General features: G+C 38.0%; 1 protein-coding gene across 1 annotated transcript in view; it reads right to left on the minus strand.

Annotated features, from left to right (window-relative positions):
• LOC140160447 (protein-glutamine gamma-glutamyltransferase 4-like) overlaps positions 1–15,773 on the minus strand; it is a 34,674-nt gene that overhangs the window by 7,411 nt on the left and 11,490 nt on the right. Inside the window, exons 6-15 of the mRNA XM_072183682.1 lie at positions 15,553–15,671; positions 14,571–14,678; positions 11,697–11,871; positions 9,785–9,923; positions 8,719–8,822; positions 7,372–7,508; positions 4,483–4,594; positions 3,384–3,481; positions 2,286–2,469; positions 1,001–1,161 (exon numbers count right to left, since the gene is read on the minus strand). Coding sequence (XP_072039783.1) covers positions 1,001–1,161; positions 2,286–2,469; positions 3,384–3,481; positions 4,483–4,594; positions 7,372–7,508; positions 8,719–8,822; positions 9,785–9,923; positions 11,697–11,871; positions 14,571–14,678; positions 15,553–15,671 — 1,337 coding nt within the window. The remainder of the gene's footprint in view (positions 1–1,000; positions 1,162–2,285; positions 2,470–3,383; positions 3,482–4,482; positions 4,595–7,371; positions 7,509–8,718; positions 8,823–9,784; positions 9,924–11,696; positions 11,872–14,570; positions 14,679–15,552; positions 15,672–15,773) is intronic.

Consider the following 15,773-nt stretch of genomic DNA (forward strand, 5'->3'; position numbering starts at 1 on the left):
CAATATGTTATATATATTTTAATTTTCCAAAGAACATTTGAGCCAAGGATGATAATGGTCAAGTGCTTACAGCTTTACGTGTGAGTTTTTATATCATGCAACATTAATGTCATTTAAAAGATTCAAATTTTGCAGAACTTTTTACCCAGCTGCAAAATATGCAATAATTCTACGCCAATTCTTTATGCAATAATTTTACGCCACTCATACCAGCTGTTCCTAGCCTGAAAGTAGGATGGAGTGCCCAATCTCTGATGATGGTTTAATTAAATCTATTTCTGAGGGAAGCGGGACGGTTGGGCGCCCTTAAAACTGGTTTAACCTGGTCCTAAGTCCAGAGACCTCAGAGAATTGATTGATGCCTACCCAAGACAAGAAGATATGCAGTTCAAGAAATACTTCCCAAGACACCTTCAAAGAGGCATTATAATGGAGTGCTCATCTGTATAAGGGTGACTGCCAAAGGTGACTGCCCTGATGCTCTACCAATGAATTACTTCTCTATTAACATCAAAAAAAGATATTTACAAGTTCCCAGCATCAACTTACAGACAAGGTTTCATTTTCAATATCTTGCAATATTTTCACATTTGAACAAAAGCTAATAAAATGTTTTGCAAGAAACAGATTGTTTAAGAAGAAGGAAAAGGATTTCACCAAACAAAATATAAAGCAGCTTGTTGAAATGTTAACCACAATTATGCATTGTGTTGAATGATCTTTCTTTCAAACTTTGAATGAAGTAAATTGATACATGCGTTATGTAATCGTTCATTTCTACGAAATCAGTCAACCGATTCAAATTAGAGTATAAGATGCAGATGGCTCTATGCTGCTTTTTAAATATTTGGATACTGATGCCTATTTCTCAACTTATGTCCAAATTCATTTACCCAGTAATTTTATGGGACACCCTGTATACTTCAATAGCTAGTGAAGTACTGTGTCATATTAATAGTAAAAATGTTTAAATATACCTGTTTAAAAGCCTACCACTTACCGTTATAGTTATATCCGGTTTATCGAGGACAGTATCAAACTGTCTACTGAATACCTGCTTGGTCTCTGACACTCTGCCCATCACAAAGAAATTAAAGCCAGCAAATTCTGTGAGCTCCGGCAGATAGACATTGGCATCGCACTTAATAGACACAGTCTCACCTGAAAAGTTGGTTGTAAAAAGAGTGGGAATAAGTGGTTATTAATACTTAAACACAACCACTGACCAATGGCCAGTGTGCTCAAGAATCTAAAAAGAAAAGCGGGGGATGCAAATAGGCAGATCGGGGCAACATGTACTTTGATTCTTCGCAAGCAGTGCACGCATAAGATTTATTGCTGACCCCAATTTATTTTTGTTCCCATACATGAGTGCAATAACATTGTTTCCTATCATTTCATGCAAATCAAGTATCTTGTTTATGCCTGGGGATGTTCTCAGTACAAAAAGCTATACGGGGATATTCCGCTGAAACAAGTCATTTTCAGCCTTCTTTCTGTATAAGGATGACCTGTTTTTGGGCGGAAAATTGGTAAATAATTTGCAGCGAAATTTTTCCAATTTTCATGAATCTTGAGCCACAATTGAACAATACATACAACAAAGTTGAGAAAAATTGTTAAACTTTTGTCAAATTTGGTCTGAATCTAGCCATCGTGTAAATGAATAAACAAATAGGTCCAATTTGCAAAAATTGGTAAATGTGACCTGCTACCACAAAATCAGCGTAAAGTCGCAAGGCGTTAGTCACTCAAAATGCCCTGGCTACTGCGTTGGTGTTCAAACGCCCTGGCTACTGCGTTGGTGTTCACTCACCTGTTAAAGCCACTAAGTATGTCTGTATGTCCTTTGTGAATGGGGGCACAATGGGCCATTCATGAAGGATAATACTACTGGCTTGTACAGGTGGCGGCAAACAAAGAACATCAACTTAGTCAGACCAAATATCTCGAAACTACCAACTCAACAAAATGAGTATAAAGTCGTTGCGAGTTTACGCTGATTTCGTGGTAGCAGGTCACAAATATGGATTCCACTTCCAAACTCTCAGAGACATGTCCTTGCCCAAACCAAACTTTAGTATGCCCAACCCCTAAAAATGTTCTCAAATTTGTCACAAAATTTGCCCAATTTCATAAATCTTAAGCCAAAATTATCAAAGCATACAGTTGGAAAATAATATGCATCCCACTGTCAGACTCTCAAAGGCATGTCCTCCGAAACCAAACTAAAGTACCCCCACCCCTGGATTTTATGTAAGTTTTCAATACAAATATATACATACTTTCACCGGCATCCAAGTTGACATACTGCTTTTTCTCCACCACCCTGGCTTTCTTGACTCCAGTGTAGTAGATAGTACTTCCATTAACTGCAAGGTATATTTTGCGAGATGAAGTTGCATTGTTGGTCATATTGACTGTAACATTGAAATCGGTACCAATCATTGCATCCTCCGGTAGCTCAACCTGAGTTATCAAAACAAAACCACAAATACATAAGAAAGATAGGCACCGTGTCTAATTTGGTCCTATAGCACTATCGGTGCCCAGTAATGTACCGATGACTCTTTCTGTCATATCCTGGAGATGTATAAACTGTATCAAACATAATAAACAACAGTTGGATAGTGTTAACATTTTTTTATTTAAATAAAAAACGAAAGTATTATGCAGATGTTTCAGGGTGCGATAGAAATAGCCATCAGTACCTATTGGGGAACCGATAGCTCTATAGGACCAAATTAGACGTTGTGCCTTACTGACCACAGTAGTGTGTTCATTTGCAAGGTAATATGGTGAATGGGGTACAGGATTTCATAAAATAGACTGGATCCTTTCATTTGTTATTATCTGTTGCAAGGTTTCTTTTATGCATTATCCATCGCGTATACACGCACGATGTCAAGCGTACACATAGGACCGTCTGGAAAATAATACACGCTGGACGGTTAGTAATATGCTTAATTTGTAAAAGGAAATCTGCAAACTATTATAATGGCTGGATGACATGACAACTATAAGGACTTCATTGGTCAGAGCAAGCCAAGACTGCAGAAGACAAGTTCCAAATTTTCTTTAAATATTCAAAATTTCAGAATTGTACATTTGCATGACCATATTTGGAATAAGCATGATAAATGCATTTAAGTGAATACAAACAAGTCTGGTATTGTGTCAGTAGTTCTTGAGATAAATATTTTACAATAACATTTTGACAACATTTTAAATAGTTTTTGTAGTGTTTTTTCATATCAAGTATTTCAAAAATGTGTTCATGACCTTAAAAAAATTATTAAAACATTTTGACTAAAACTAAAACACATTTAAAAGATTCTAAAACAACATTTGTGTTTGCTGGAAAATGAAGAGTTCTTGATTACCTTGAATTCTATATCTTGTTTGACATCCTTAACAAAGTTCTTAGCTCCTTTCACATACTTGCTAGCAGTATACACAGCGATACGCTCCAGGTTAGATCCTACAAAATGGTATGATAACAGTAAAGAAGATGTACGGCTTGAATATCAAATAGTCGGAATAGGTATTCACTACACACAATCTGCAGTGGCGTAACTAGGGGGTAGGGGGCAACGTGCCCCGGGCACCACTCTTAGGGGGGTGCCAAATTGACCAATTCAGCATCGATTCTGCACCCCTCCAAGCGATGAAAGTCAAAATTTTCACGCGCTTCACGCTCATTTCTAACCAAAATTAATTAGTGGTAGGCCATATTTGTCCAAAATTTCGCGCGCTCATAATTGTTTCAAGAATGGGGGGCATTATCCTTAGTATCCTTAGCCCAGGGGGTAGGGGCGCCAAATTTGTTTCATGCCCCGGACACTACCAACCCTAGTTACGCCACTGACAATTTGGGTATCTGCAGATTAACTGTCTGCCATACTTGTATGACAACATAACCTATGAAAATATATATTAGAAATATTCCATCCAATTTGAATGGAGTTTACAGCATATTAGCCCTTTTAGCGGGAAATTTCACAAGGTTCTTATTTTAGTGCTTTTCGCTGTTAATTTAAAAGCCTGCTAAATTTTTCTTTTCAATCGTTTACAGTTCAAATTGTGAAAAATTAATTGCAGAACTAAGCATTTCTTTATAAACACTTAATTTAATATCATTATCTTTGTCATCATCATTGGCCTTATTGCTCTTCTGACTGGGAACAAACCAGCAATAATCACTGTCCTTCTCACACTCCTATAGTCTGTTGAGAGTAATGCCATGTTGGATTTTGTAGTGGCATTTTTGAATCGCACACTATCCTCATCCCGCGGGGTGTATACAAACGCGTAGAGGGATGACTTGTCCATATGCTGGCGACACAACTGCGTGAATACACCAATTCCAATCTGCCACTGCAAAATCCAACATGGCATTACTCTCAACTTGAGAAACACACTATATATTAAAACATTACTGAAATACAACATTTTTCTGCAAGATAAGCAGCCACTACTCACCTTCAGCAAACTTGTAGTCACCAGTGACATCATGGCGCTCATCTTTACCCACGGCCTTGGTACTGATATTGATTCCTACCTCATTAGAATCAACCCAGGATACAGTTGGCGGCTGTCAACGAACATAATATTATGCTTTATATTATTTTTGTGTTGACAACTCACCATCATTAAACATCACCAAAATTTTAACATCTTTGTTGACAAAACACAATGTTAATATTAAATTGATAAGTCGCCAAAAAATTGATTTAGTATGCCAACACACTAAGGTCTGTCGATATATATTGATAATAATCAATAAATCGTCTATCAAATAATACCAATATTGCCGATATCACTTTCTGACGAAAATCAATATATCCAAGTTGCTGATAATGAAAAAAGTATCGAAAAATCAGGAAAAAGGACTGAAAAGGACTGTACTACTGGGGTTCCAAGGAGAAAGGCTTTCCATGCCAGCAACAAATAAAAAACAGAGGGATGAACTTATTAGTTATCATGTATGGATGAATGTAGAAGATATGAGCAAAATTGAGATGAAAATCATTTATCAATATTTATTGATACTAGCGGGATACCCTGCTAGATGAGTAAATGGAAGCGTTCACTATAACAGTAAGAATTACTGAACAGGTAGAATCATTGAAAAGGTACATTTTATTTATCTAAATCTGTCTCTTCCACAGAATTAAAAACAGAGAATTATGTGGTCTCTTCTTACATTTTCTTTTTTAGTTTCTTCTGCTTAGCTTGTGATTGTCCGTTTCCATGTTATTTATATATTTAACCCATTTCCATTATTTTCTAAATCTGTTCTTTCTTACATTTCCCTTTTAGCTTTTTTTTTTTTTGCTGCTTGTGATTTCCTGTTTCCATGTTTTTTATTTAATTCTGTTCTCATTATTTTAGCTTAATTTTTTCTTACATTTCCTGATTAGTTTCTTTCCTTCTTTGTTTCGTTCCTGTTAGACCTACTTTAAGGCAGCTGTGTACTCTAGACATTGTTTCTTTCGCAAAATTGAGTTTTTTTTATATGTTTGTACTTTATGTTTTTTATAAATACAAGGAATGAAAATCCAGATTTGTAAACTCCCAACTGCAATATTTTAAGGATTTTATTTCACTATTCCACTCGTGTTTGAAATTGAAAAGGAAAGAAAATCTTTGTTGTACCAGCAGGGTACATCGCACAGCAACAACGCATCGCGTTGCTATGTATCGCGCAATTTGTTAACGCACAAACACGCTACACATACGCCGACACTTATCTGCATGCTGCTGCATCTTATGGAAACACCACGGAAGCACAAAAACCTAGTGGTCAAATGGCTCCGTTTTAGCTGATAAAATGTGGGTTTTTTCAAGTTCTTTCCCCGATTTAAATATCAAGTTATGAATGGATTTCGCTCAAACTTCTCAAGGGGCCGTGGATTTACCAGATGTCTATGTAATGTAAGGTAGAAAAATAAAACTGCCGCATTCTCCTGCGTAGATTCGATGAAAGTGCAAAATGTGACCACTTTAAACTTCTACGGCCATTATTTCAATGTTCATTTTCTCGGTAAAATGACGATTTAGGAACACAATAACTCAATAAATACAGCATCTATAGGTAAGCAAATATGATCATCGTAAAAAGCATGATCGACTCAAGAAACGGTTTTCTCATTTTTTTATATTTTGGTCTATTTCCGATTTTAGGCATCATTTTGTGCAAATAGGCGTTTGTGAATTTTAAAAGTTCAATTTGATGCCTTATATATGGTCAATATCTCACAAAATAAGGCCAATATCAAAAAAATTAAAAAACGTTTTGGAATGGAGCCTCAAGATTGAGCTAAAAACAAAATAAAATATTTTGGAAAGAGTGTTTTTTGTTATGATGTACCTAACAAATATTGCCAAAAACTCACTTTTTTGTGATTTTCTTCATAATTGTTGTTTTTACCCCAAATCTGTATTTATATTAAGATTTATTGATGTCTTGCCTTCATAAAAATGTATACTTTTATATGTCTTTGCGAATAATTACAAAGTTATTGCACTTTTACTACATGCATGTCTGAGAGTACACAGCCTCCTTAACCCGTTGGCCTATTACTCGTACCTTTTTTGTCCTAATTTCAATTTAATTTTTCTTTATGGTACCGCTTCATGTTGTTTATACAACACACATCTTTTTCCCGTATTTATTACGTCCTCTCATAGCGTGTCTGCGGACGTGTTCACCCGTTATCATAATCCTGTGACCCGTCCATGTACCTTTTTGTCCTTTATTTTTCCCTCTTTCCGTATTATCATGTCCGCTGGTCTCTGGATCGCAAGTCGCGTGGCTCTGCTGCGTTTACGCGCGCATTGGCTTAGTGTACATTACGCACGCGGCGTCGACGCGGTGCTGGCCAGCTGCAGTGACGCGTAGGCTGACAACCGATTTTCATAACAAAAACCCTGTTTTTACCCATATTTTCACTGTTTTGCAGCCAATTCTTGACCGATTTCAACCAAATAAAGTCCATTTCCTGTATCTCCCGTATGAATTTGGCGACATTTGGATCCAAACTGACGGAGCCTTTCGATCTTCATACTAATATACAACATTCGCCTATTTATAGTAAGATTCAGTGGAATCAATTTTGGGAATTGTTTTGGTGACCTCAAACTGGACAATTAATGGTATGCCAAATTCAGTAGTAAAACACATGTATGAATCTATGATGTACATCATCTTGATAATCCCAGCACAAGCAGCAACCTGAATCTTGGCCTATTCCTGTAAATCTTCATCACATGACCGAATACGAAATATATACAAAGGCTAGGGTTAATATTATTGCCATGCCCACCACAAACTCTGTGGCTATTTGTGCAGCTTACAAGTTTCCTTACCTTACGTGAGTCTTTTGGTACAATCCAGCTGACTGTTTCTGCATTGACCTCAGCAAATGCAAACTTGGTGTCATAATCCAAGTACACATGTCCTTTCTTGATGGCACTCAGAGAGGCTGGCCCCATCTGGAACACACCTATAAAAAATTAAAATGTACAAAATTACTTTTTTATGCTGAAATATCAAGATTGCTTTCTTAGGTTAGGTTAGGGTAAGAGTTAGGATTATAGTTATGGTTATGGGTTGGGTATGTTTATGGTTAGATTTAGGGCTTAGGTTAAAGTTTAGGGTTAGGGTAGGCAGATTCACATCATTGGTTATAGAGGGCGTGTGAGCAGAATTTGGCAGTATACTTTACTGTGTAAGCGTATGGGGAAAATTCAACATTCATTTTGTCCTTTATAAATCCCATGTTGTAAAATCTCTTCATGTAGGGTGTATTCACTGATGACTAAATAACCACACACAAGCAACTGGACATCATGAAAGTAAAGGACATTATTTAGCTAAAATGGTTTGAAATTAAGCATAGGTTTCAATGGGAGAATGTTAAGTCATGCTAAATGGCAAGCCATGATTAGGTGGTGATGGTGAACAAACTTTTTGTGATCCAAAACCATAGTCGAACGCATTATCGATTGAGCTAACTTGACTGCTATAACAAAGTTATTTAGAAGTTAATGACTGCGCATCAGTTGTTTTGAGGGTATTGTGAAATATCTAAACATTGTGCTTTGGAACCGAGGAATATTCCGAGGTCCAAAGCACAATGTTTAGATATTTCACAATACCCGAAAAATAACTGATGCAAAGTCAATAACCTCATTCATAACTGTCACTTTTCACTTTTTTAAATTAAATTTACGTCACATTTTCTTCTTTTAATTTGAAAACAGAACACAATTTTAACTTTATCTGTCATTTTCCCTGTAAAAAATCGAATAGCCCATAAAGGAAATACCGCTAGCGACCAATCACACTAGCACGCAATCATGCGATGTCCAAATACGGCGGCCAGCGTCCGCGTAAATTGGTCGAACGCGTAACATGTCACGTGACGCGGTCATTGTAGAGCGTACTTTTAGCTACGTCACGAGACGCGGTCATTATACTTTTTCAATGACCTGCATTTGCATCCACATATTTAAAAGTTATTATCTGTGATTGGATCGCACTTACTGCGTATATTAATGAGGTTATGAATGGGTTTCGACCTAATAACCCTTGAGACTATCAACCTGAAACCCAATTTTTCACTCCACATGGAAGAGGCCGGCTTCACTAATTCAATTCCTTGGCCTAGCCTCTTCTTCCTCAGGCTCAACCAATCTCCCATCCCTAGTTACCTGAACTTGTTTCTTGTGGTGTGGCATCTACAGCTTGCCATCCTCCATAACCCTCAGGAAGGTCTGGTCGAGCCATCCAAGAATCATTCCATACATGGAAATTCCTGTAAGTCAAACAGTATTACCGTCTTTAGACAAATTTGGGACAGAGAGAGAAATGACTATGATTTACTATTCTGACAGCATAGAATGACCAAAGGTTGCCACAAAAAAATGGCACGGTTTATTGAGGAAGTCTTCAACTCATTATCAAGAGTTACTACTGCTCTATAAATTAACTTACATGACAAGGGTGTCAAACTCAACAAATGTGACATGATTCAAGGGGAATGAGTCGCATGTCGCTAATATTGTTTTTGAAATATTGGCAAAAACAGTGTTCAAATTCTCTTGTTTTATATTGTTTTCAGCCATTGATAAATTGCTCATAACTCAGTAACCAGATGTCTGATTTTGATGGGGTTTATATCAAATTGTAGCATTCGTGAACTGCTAGAAAATGATGTAAAAAAATTCTAATTGAAAATTGCCGACATGTGACTCATTCCCCTTGATCATGTCACAAATATAGAAAACAATTAAAAATTAAGGTGATTCTGATAATCACAAAAGTCTACTATAAACAAATATTCTTGAAAAATCTTGGTGCAAATTTGCAACAAATCTGTGCCCTGAACAAATTTTAATCTTTCCCCAGAGTAGCCAGTGCACATAAACGTTGAAAAAAAAACCCAGTGCATCCGGCCGGATTCAAACCGGTGAACTTCGTAATACTAGCATGACACTCTAGGCAATTGAGCCACAGAAGTACGCTGGAGAAGACCGGAAGATATAAATCTATAGGCAATATGATAATAAAAAAGCCGAAAAACAGTGTTAAATCATCGTAAAATTGGGCTGAAAATTTAACAAATTAAAAAAACATGCAAAGTTGAATAACAAAAAAAAAGCTGAAATCTGTTGAAAAGCTGAAAATGTTCAGGTCTGAACACATACCTACCAGTGTCAGTATGTACTGTACCTCAATCAGTATATACTGATTGAGGCATAGACTTTGTCAACTTACCATACACTGTCTTCATTGAGGTTGTCCAGTTCATTACCATCCTCATCATAATGGTAATCCAGGGTCAGGTTGCTGTCTGTGTCGTGAGCTGAAGCAAAGTTGGTCACAGTACGTGTAGGTACACCCAGGGCCCGCATAACTAGAAAGAGATGGCAGAAACATCACGAAATATTGTTGACATATGTATATGAAAATAAACAAATGCAGTGCTATGTGACACATGACAACTGGACATTAATACACCACTTGGGAATTTTCACCATCCAACTAAAGAAACACACACTTTGTATTCAATTCTCGCGTTTCACAATACGATGCGCCTCCAGCGGTCGCTGGGTCGAGGCCAAAATACGCAGTGCATCATGGAAAAAGGTCGACATCCAAAGTCCGCGTAATATGAATACAATACAGGAACATGCATCATTGTGGGTTTAAATATCATTATAATGATGTTACATGCGAATGCACACTAAAACAACAATTTACAATCATAGTAGATCCATTTCCTATCTATTGATCACAGGGAATCCTTCGTGGACCTGTTTTCAACATATTTATTATCACACTTGTGTGAAAATTCAATAGCAGCTAGAACGGCGATGTCGACTCTGGAGTCAAAAATTTGACTGCCAAGAGTAACCGCTGGTGGCGCATCGTATTGTGAAACGCGAGAATTCACCAATGAACCTTTTTTGACCATGCAGTGTGGACTGACCCTACACCCCCTTCATCTTAATCTTCATTAGATACAGTGCATCCCTCAAAATTGAGTATTGCTGTACCTTGAATATTAACATGGCGAGGAGACCAAAAGTGCAAGTAATGAACGTGAAGAGAGTTTATTTTCTACAGTGCTTTGTGCGAGTAAAAATAGCATCAGCAATTATGGAAGCTGAATCCTAGCAAGTCCGCACTGAAATGCGTCTACGAAGAGAGCTGTAATGAAGGATGGAGGAAGATCATTCCATAGCTTGATGGTACATGGAAAGAATGAGTACTGGAAAGCCAAAACTCTTGCACTCTTCCCCAAGTGCTGTCGTTGTTTTTAAATTGTTTCTTTGCTGTTTTTGATCTTACGGTCCATGATGTCTGTGCGTTCTGCTGTTACAGAGATTTATCATATGCATGTCCTCAAATTGGTGTTTACAAAAGCAGATATACATATACAGACGCCCACTACTTATAAAGACCTGTAAACAAGGGTATACAACTTTTTCCTACCGTAAAGACCTGCACACCTGAGCTAGGCTCCAAATCATGGACCCACTTGATTGCCGGTGTAAAGTTGGGTAACAGGTAAAAGTAGACATGGCCCTATATGCATTTTTATATTGTTTGCAATATGCTGGTAGCAGGGTTGTTTGATTTAAATCACGTCAATTTAAATCACTGATTTAATAAATCACTTGATTTTTTTTTAATCACTGATTTAAATCAACTTTTTTCATTACTTACCATTTTGGATAAATAAAAGTTAATTTCTTTCTTAAATTGACTGTTTTACTTCATTCCTGATGTTTCTACAACTTTTGGATACAATTAAAATACCTCTATGATGTCACTTTATCTATTGCTAAAAATTCATCTTCAAGGTGCAGAATTCAACAGGTTTTTGCCCACAATTTTTGCCAAATTTTTTCTTTGAAATTTTCACATGTAAAAACATGCTTTGAATTTTGATTGCGCATTCCACTGGTCTCTTTTGAATTAAATATGGGGTATAGCAGTTCTTGGAATAAAAAAAATATAAAAAAATTGATTTAAATCACAAAAATCCGATTTAAATAAAAAAAAATCATCAACCCTGGTAGGTAAAGGGGACCGTGGACATCCTCAGTTGCTGGGTGTCCTTGATTACTTGATTGTGCATCCACATTTACAGGTCTTTACAAATACACCCTTTAATACTCACTAGAAGTAAAGAGACTTCCAAACACCCAGCATTGACCATACTCCACTGGTTTTCCAGTCTCCATATATTTCTTGAAGATAGCAATACTACCAGTCCACAGCCAGGGCTCCACACCATCCTCATAATCACCGCTCCAATTGCCAACGAGTACACCATCATCATCCTGACTGTTAAGCTATAGGGACAAAGGACAAAGTGTGAAAATAGAAGGAAGCCAAGATTTATACAGGTCTTTCTTCTTCTTATAAAGGCATAAGAGCCATTCCATGTCAACTCCTGGGATGTGCACCGGAGCACCTCTTCAATTTTTTTTCTTTTTCTGTGTGGTGGTAGATATTGATGAGAAAGTAAAATCCTGATAATTTGAGCTTCATACGCTATTTCGTTTTCCCGTGGCATCAATTTGAAATTTAGGGGGATCAGCGTAAAAAATGTGTCGCAACTCGAAAGACGATGTTTGGAGGTCCATAAATGTATAAAGGGAACCCCCTACAACTTTGAAAAGTATGTATCCTGGGGTACTTAATTGTGTAGAGTTCAAATCTGGCATCAGAAAACTTGTAACTTCTTTACTTTAAAAGATATAGGGCCCTCAAAATGCAACTTTGTCCATCCAGGACCAACTTCGGGGGGTCAGAACTCCAAAAGTAAAAAACATTATGCTCATAGAGGTATGCTAGAAATGATTTTCAGCAACATTTGAGGGGATGACCAATGACCAACCAACCCTTTTTGTTGATGTTGCTGGAATGACTCCTATGTAAGTAGGCAAGCCTAACTGATGTTTTTAATGCAAAGTCATCAAGACCCCAAGCCACTATTTCTCAGAAATGTTGTCCAAGAACATATTTTCAACATACCTAAAGTTGATGGTGGGGCAAAATGTCTGACATTGGTTTTCAGGGGGGTCAAAATTTACACAAAATGTACTATTGGAGTTTTGCATGGGTAATATCTCAGCTAAAATTATTCTAATTGACTCAATATTGGATAAGAGTAATGTCCTACCAAAGGGTTCCGATTGGCAAAAAAATGGACAAAAAATTATTTTTACTTTTGGAGTTCTGACCCCCCGAAGTTGGTCCTGGATGGACAAAGTTGCATTTTGAGGGCCCTATATCTTTTAAAGGGACCATTGAAAGAAAAACATAGTTGGTATCAAAATAAAGCTAATAACATATAGAATCCATTTCTAAAATGATAAACACAATTTTCCTTCCTTTTACCCCCCAAATCAGCAAATAAAGACAAAGCGCCCAATGTCGCGTCGTTCCGCCCAATTCATATGTGCAGAGACACGTGGCAACCCTGTGACGTCAAAGTGGTTATCCTTTCCGCTGCATGGCAACACTGCATAGGCCAGACTTGGTCCTAAACCAACGCATGAACGTGTTACAGCAATGAACTTTTCTGTGCCTTTTAGGCCTAACAAGTATATTAAAGAGGATATTATAATATAAATTACAAGGCTACAAGGACTGTTGCAAGATGCCGACCATGAGACGGACACTAGACTGGTAGGCCTACTATGATAGGCCTATATAAATTCTAGCTACAAAATTGGCCAACGGGAAACATAATAAGTTAGGCCTACATATTGACAAAGTCAAAGCTGTCAGTGCTAGCTGCTCTGCTTTTTCAAGAGAGTAGGCCTATCATTTGTTTTGAGGCATTATGATATAGCAACTCTTTACTATAAATATTTCCTCTGAAATATCTGGTGAGGATAGAAAAGAGAAGGTAATGATGTTTTGGGTTAGCCCATGACATGCGACTTAATTTCTTCAGGCCTAATTAGCCTACCTCCCGGGCGTGCGGCTTAGGTTTACAACCGCCGGGCCTAAAACGCAAGCCGATCCTGACTCTGAAGTTTGGAAGCTGAATTGCGTGCGAGTGATTAAAGTGTGTTTGTTTGTTTTTAAACGGTCGCTCCGTGTAGAGACACACTTATGGGACCAGGTTCAAAACAAAAACCAGGCTCGGGAGAGCGAGTTGGCGCGGTTGTTTCCTCGCCTTGCACCACTGACATGACTGAGGTCCTGAGTTCAACTTCAAGCCCCAGCGCGCGGCCCAAAGACTCTACACAATTAAGTACCCCAGGATACATACTTTTCAAAGTTGTAGGGGTTCCCTTTATACATTTATGGACCTCCAAACATCGTCTTTCGCGTTGCGACACATTTTTTACGCTGATCCCCCTAAATTTCAAATTGATGCCACGGGAAAACGAATGAAAGCGTATGAAGCTCAAATTTTCAGGATTTTACTTTTCATCAATATCTACCACCACACAGAAAAAGAAACAAATTGAAGAGGTGCTGCGGTGCACATCCCAGGAGTTGACATGGAATGGCTCATAATCAAAATGATAAAAATAGGGGGTGCTTAGGGCAAAATTTTCCATGATTTCGCGCAACATAGGGGGTAAAATTGTTACAAATGTATCAACGTCAGTGAGACCAGCTGCTCCATTTGGCCATTCATAGAGGGGTTCTGCTCCACACTCACAAGCTTATGGGCTGTCAGACGGGCCCAATTTCCATATGTTAGCCTTGAAGCATCCAACCCCTGTGTGCGAAGTCAGTTTAGTCTCACCCATGGTTGACGGGGGAGTTGAAAATCAGGACATCTTAATGTTGGGTCACTAATGTGTATGTGTAAAGGCCTTGATGTTGAAAGCCATTCCTCACACCACCTCATGGTTGTCCAGTGGAAATTACTCTCGATGGGTGGGGCAGATGATGTCAGTTCCTTCCCAAAGGGAGCAAAGGGATGTATGGATACAATGGTCCTGAAGCCTAAAAATCTACAGCTCATGTAAATTTCACAGGCTTTTTGTCTGAGGGCTCACCTTTTTTTGAATACTGTACTTACCAGTGCAGACATGGTGCGAGCTATCATGACAGGATTTCGGCGATGCCGGTAAGCCAGTCCAGATTTCTTGAGGAGATGGAATGCACACTCCAGGACGACATCCTCAAACTACAATGAAAAAAATAAATAAACACATTACTCAGGCCTTGCCATCTAGATTTTAAAGGCGAGTGGTTAATTACTCGCTAGCATGATGCTAGGCGAGTGGTCCGATCACTCTCAGAGCTGAATCACTCTGTAGTGTGTAGTGGTCGTATCACTCTCTAGGTCTAAAAGATAATTCATACCAATATGAAACAATTATGCACTGTTGACACCCTCTCTTTTGTTTTCAGAGAAGTTAATACGATAAATTGAATACCGGTACATTGAAAATGCTGAAACTTGAATGCAATTCAATTTTGGGTGATTCACTGCGAGCGATATTTAGTGTCCATGGCGAGTTGAAAATCGCGCAAAAGAAATTGAGTTTGGGCGAGCTGTGGCAAGCGAGAGTGATCGCTCGCCTCAAACGGCAAGGCCTGATTACTGTATGACTTCTTACATTGTACTGAGGCTTGTAAGTTTATGCCTGTGCATAGTGCACTATAAATCACTGCGCTTTCTGTAATTTGTTTTTTAGATAAGACACTGATTCAGTTATCATTATTATCATTCCCCATTGAGACAGCTTCAAGATTCTGAAAGTTTAATACTTGGCGGTGAAGTTACAATATTTTTAAATGCCCTTGTTCTTAAGTTTTCTACTGATTTTTGCTCCATATTTGTACCATACTAGGCTATTCCAGTTGAAATCCATACAACCTTTGTAGAAGACATGACCTTAATTCTGCACACAGGGAGTGTGAATATTAAACTGGGTTACCCGACCCCATTTGAAATCTACACCCCTGTATGGGAGAGTAAGGTCATGTCATCCATAGAGGGTGCATGCATTTCAACTAGAATATCCCATTTGGAAGACAAGCTTGCTGCGCCTCACCTGACCCTGATACCAAGGGAAGTTGCCAATCTTGTACCTGGTGCCACAGTACACACGGTTGGTCTCATTCAGCACATACTCATCTCTCTTAGCTTTATCTGCCATGTATACTCCATCCTCTATGAAAAGAAATACAATAAAAAAAAACATATTTTATGACTGAAACTAAACATTCTCATGGTCAGGCCCAAATAGACAATTTTTGCCAGGCTTATTGATAA

This window comes from Amphiura filiformis, chromosome 9 (genome assembly GCF_039555335.1).
Source record: "Amphiura filiformis chromosome 9, Afil_fr2py, whole genome shotgun sequence".
In the NCBI taxonomy this organism is placed as follows: Eukaryota; Metazoa; Echinodermata; class Ophiuroidea; order Amphilepidida; family Amphiuridae; genus Amphiura; species Amphiura filiformis.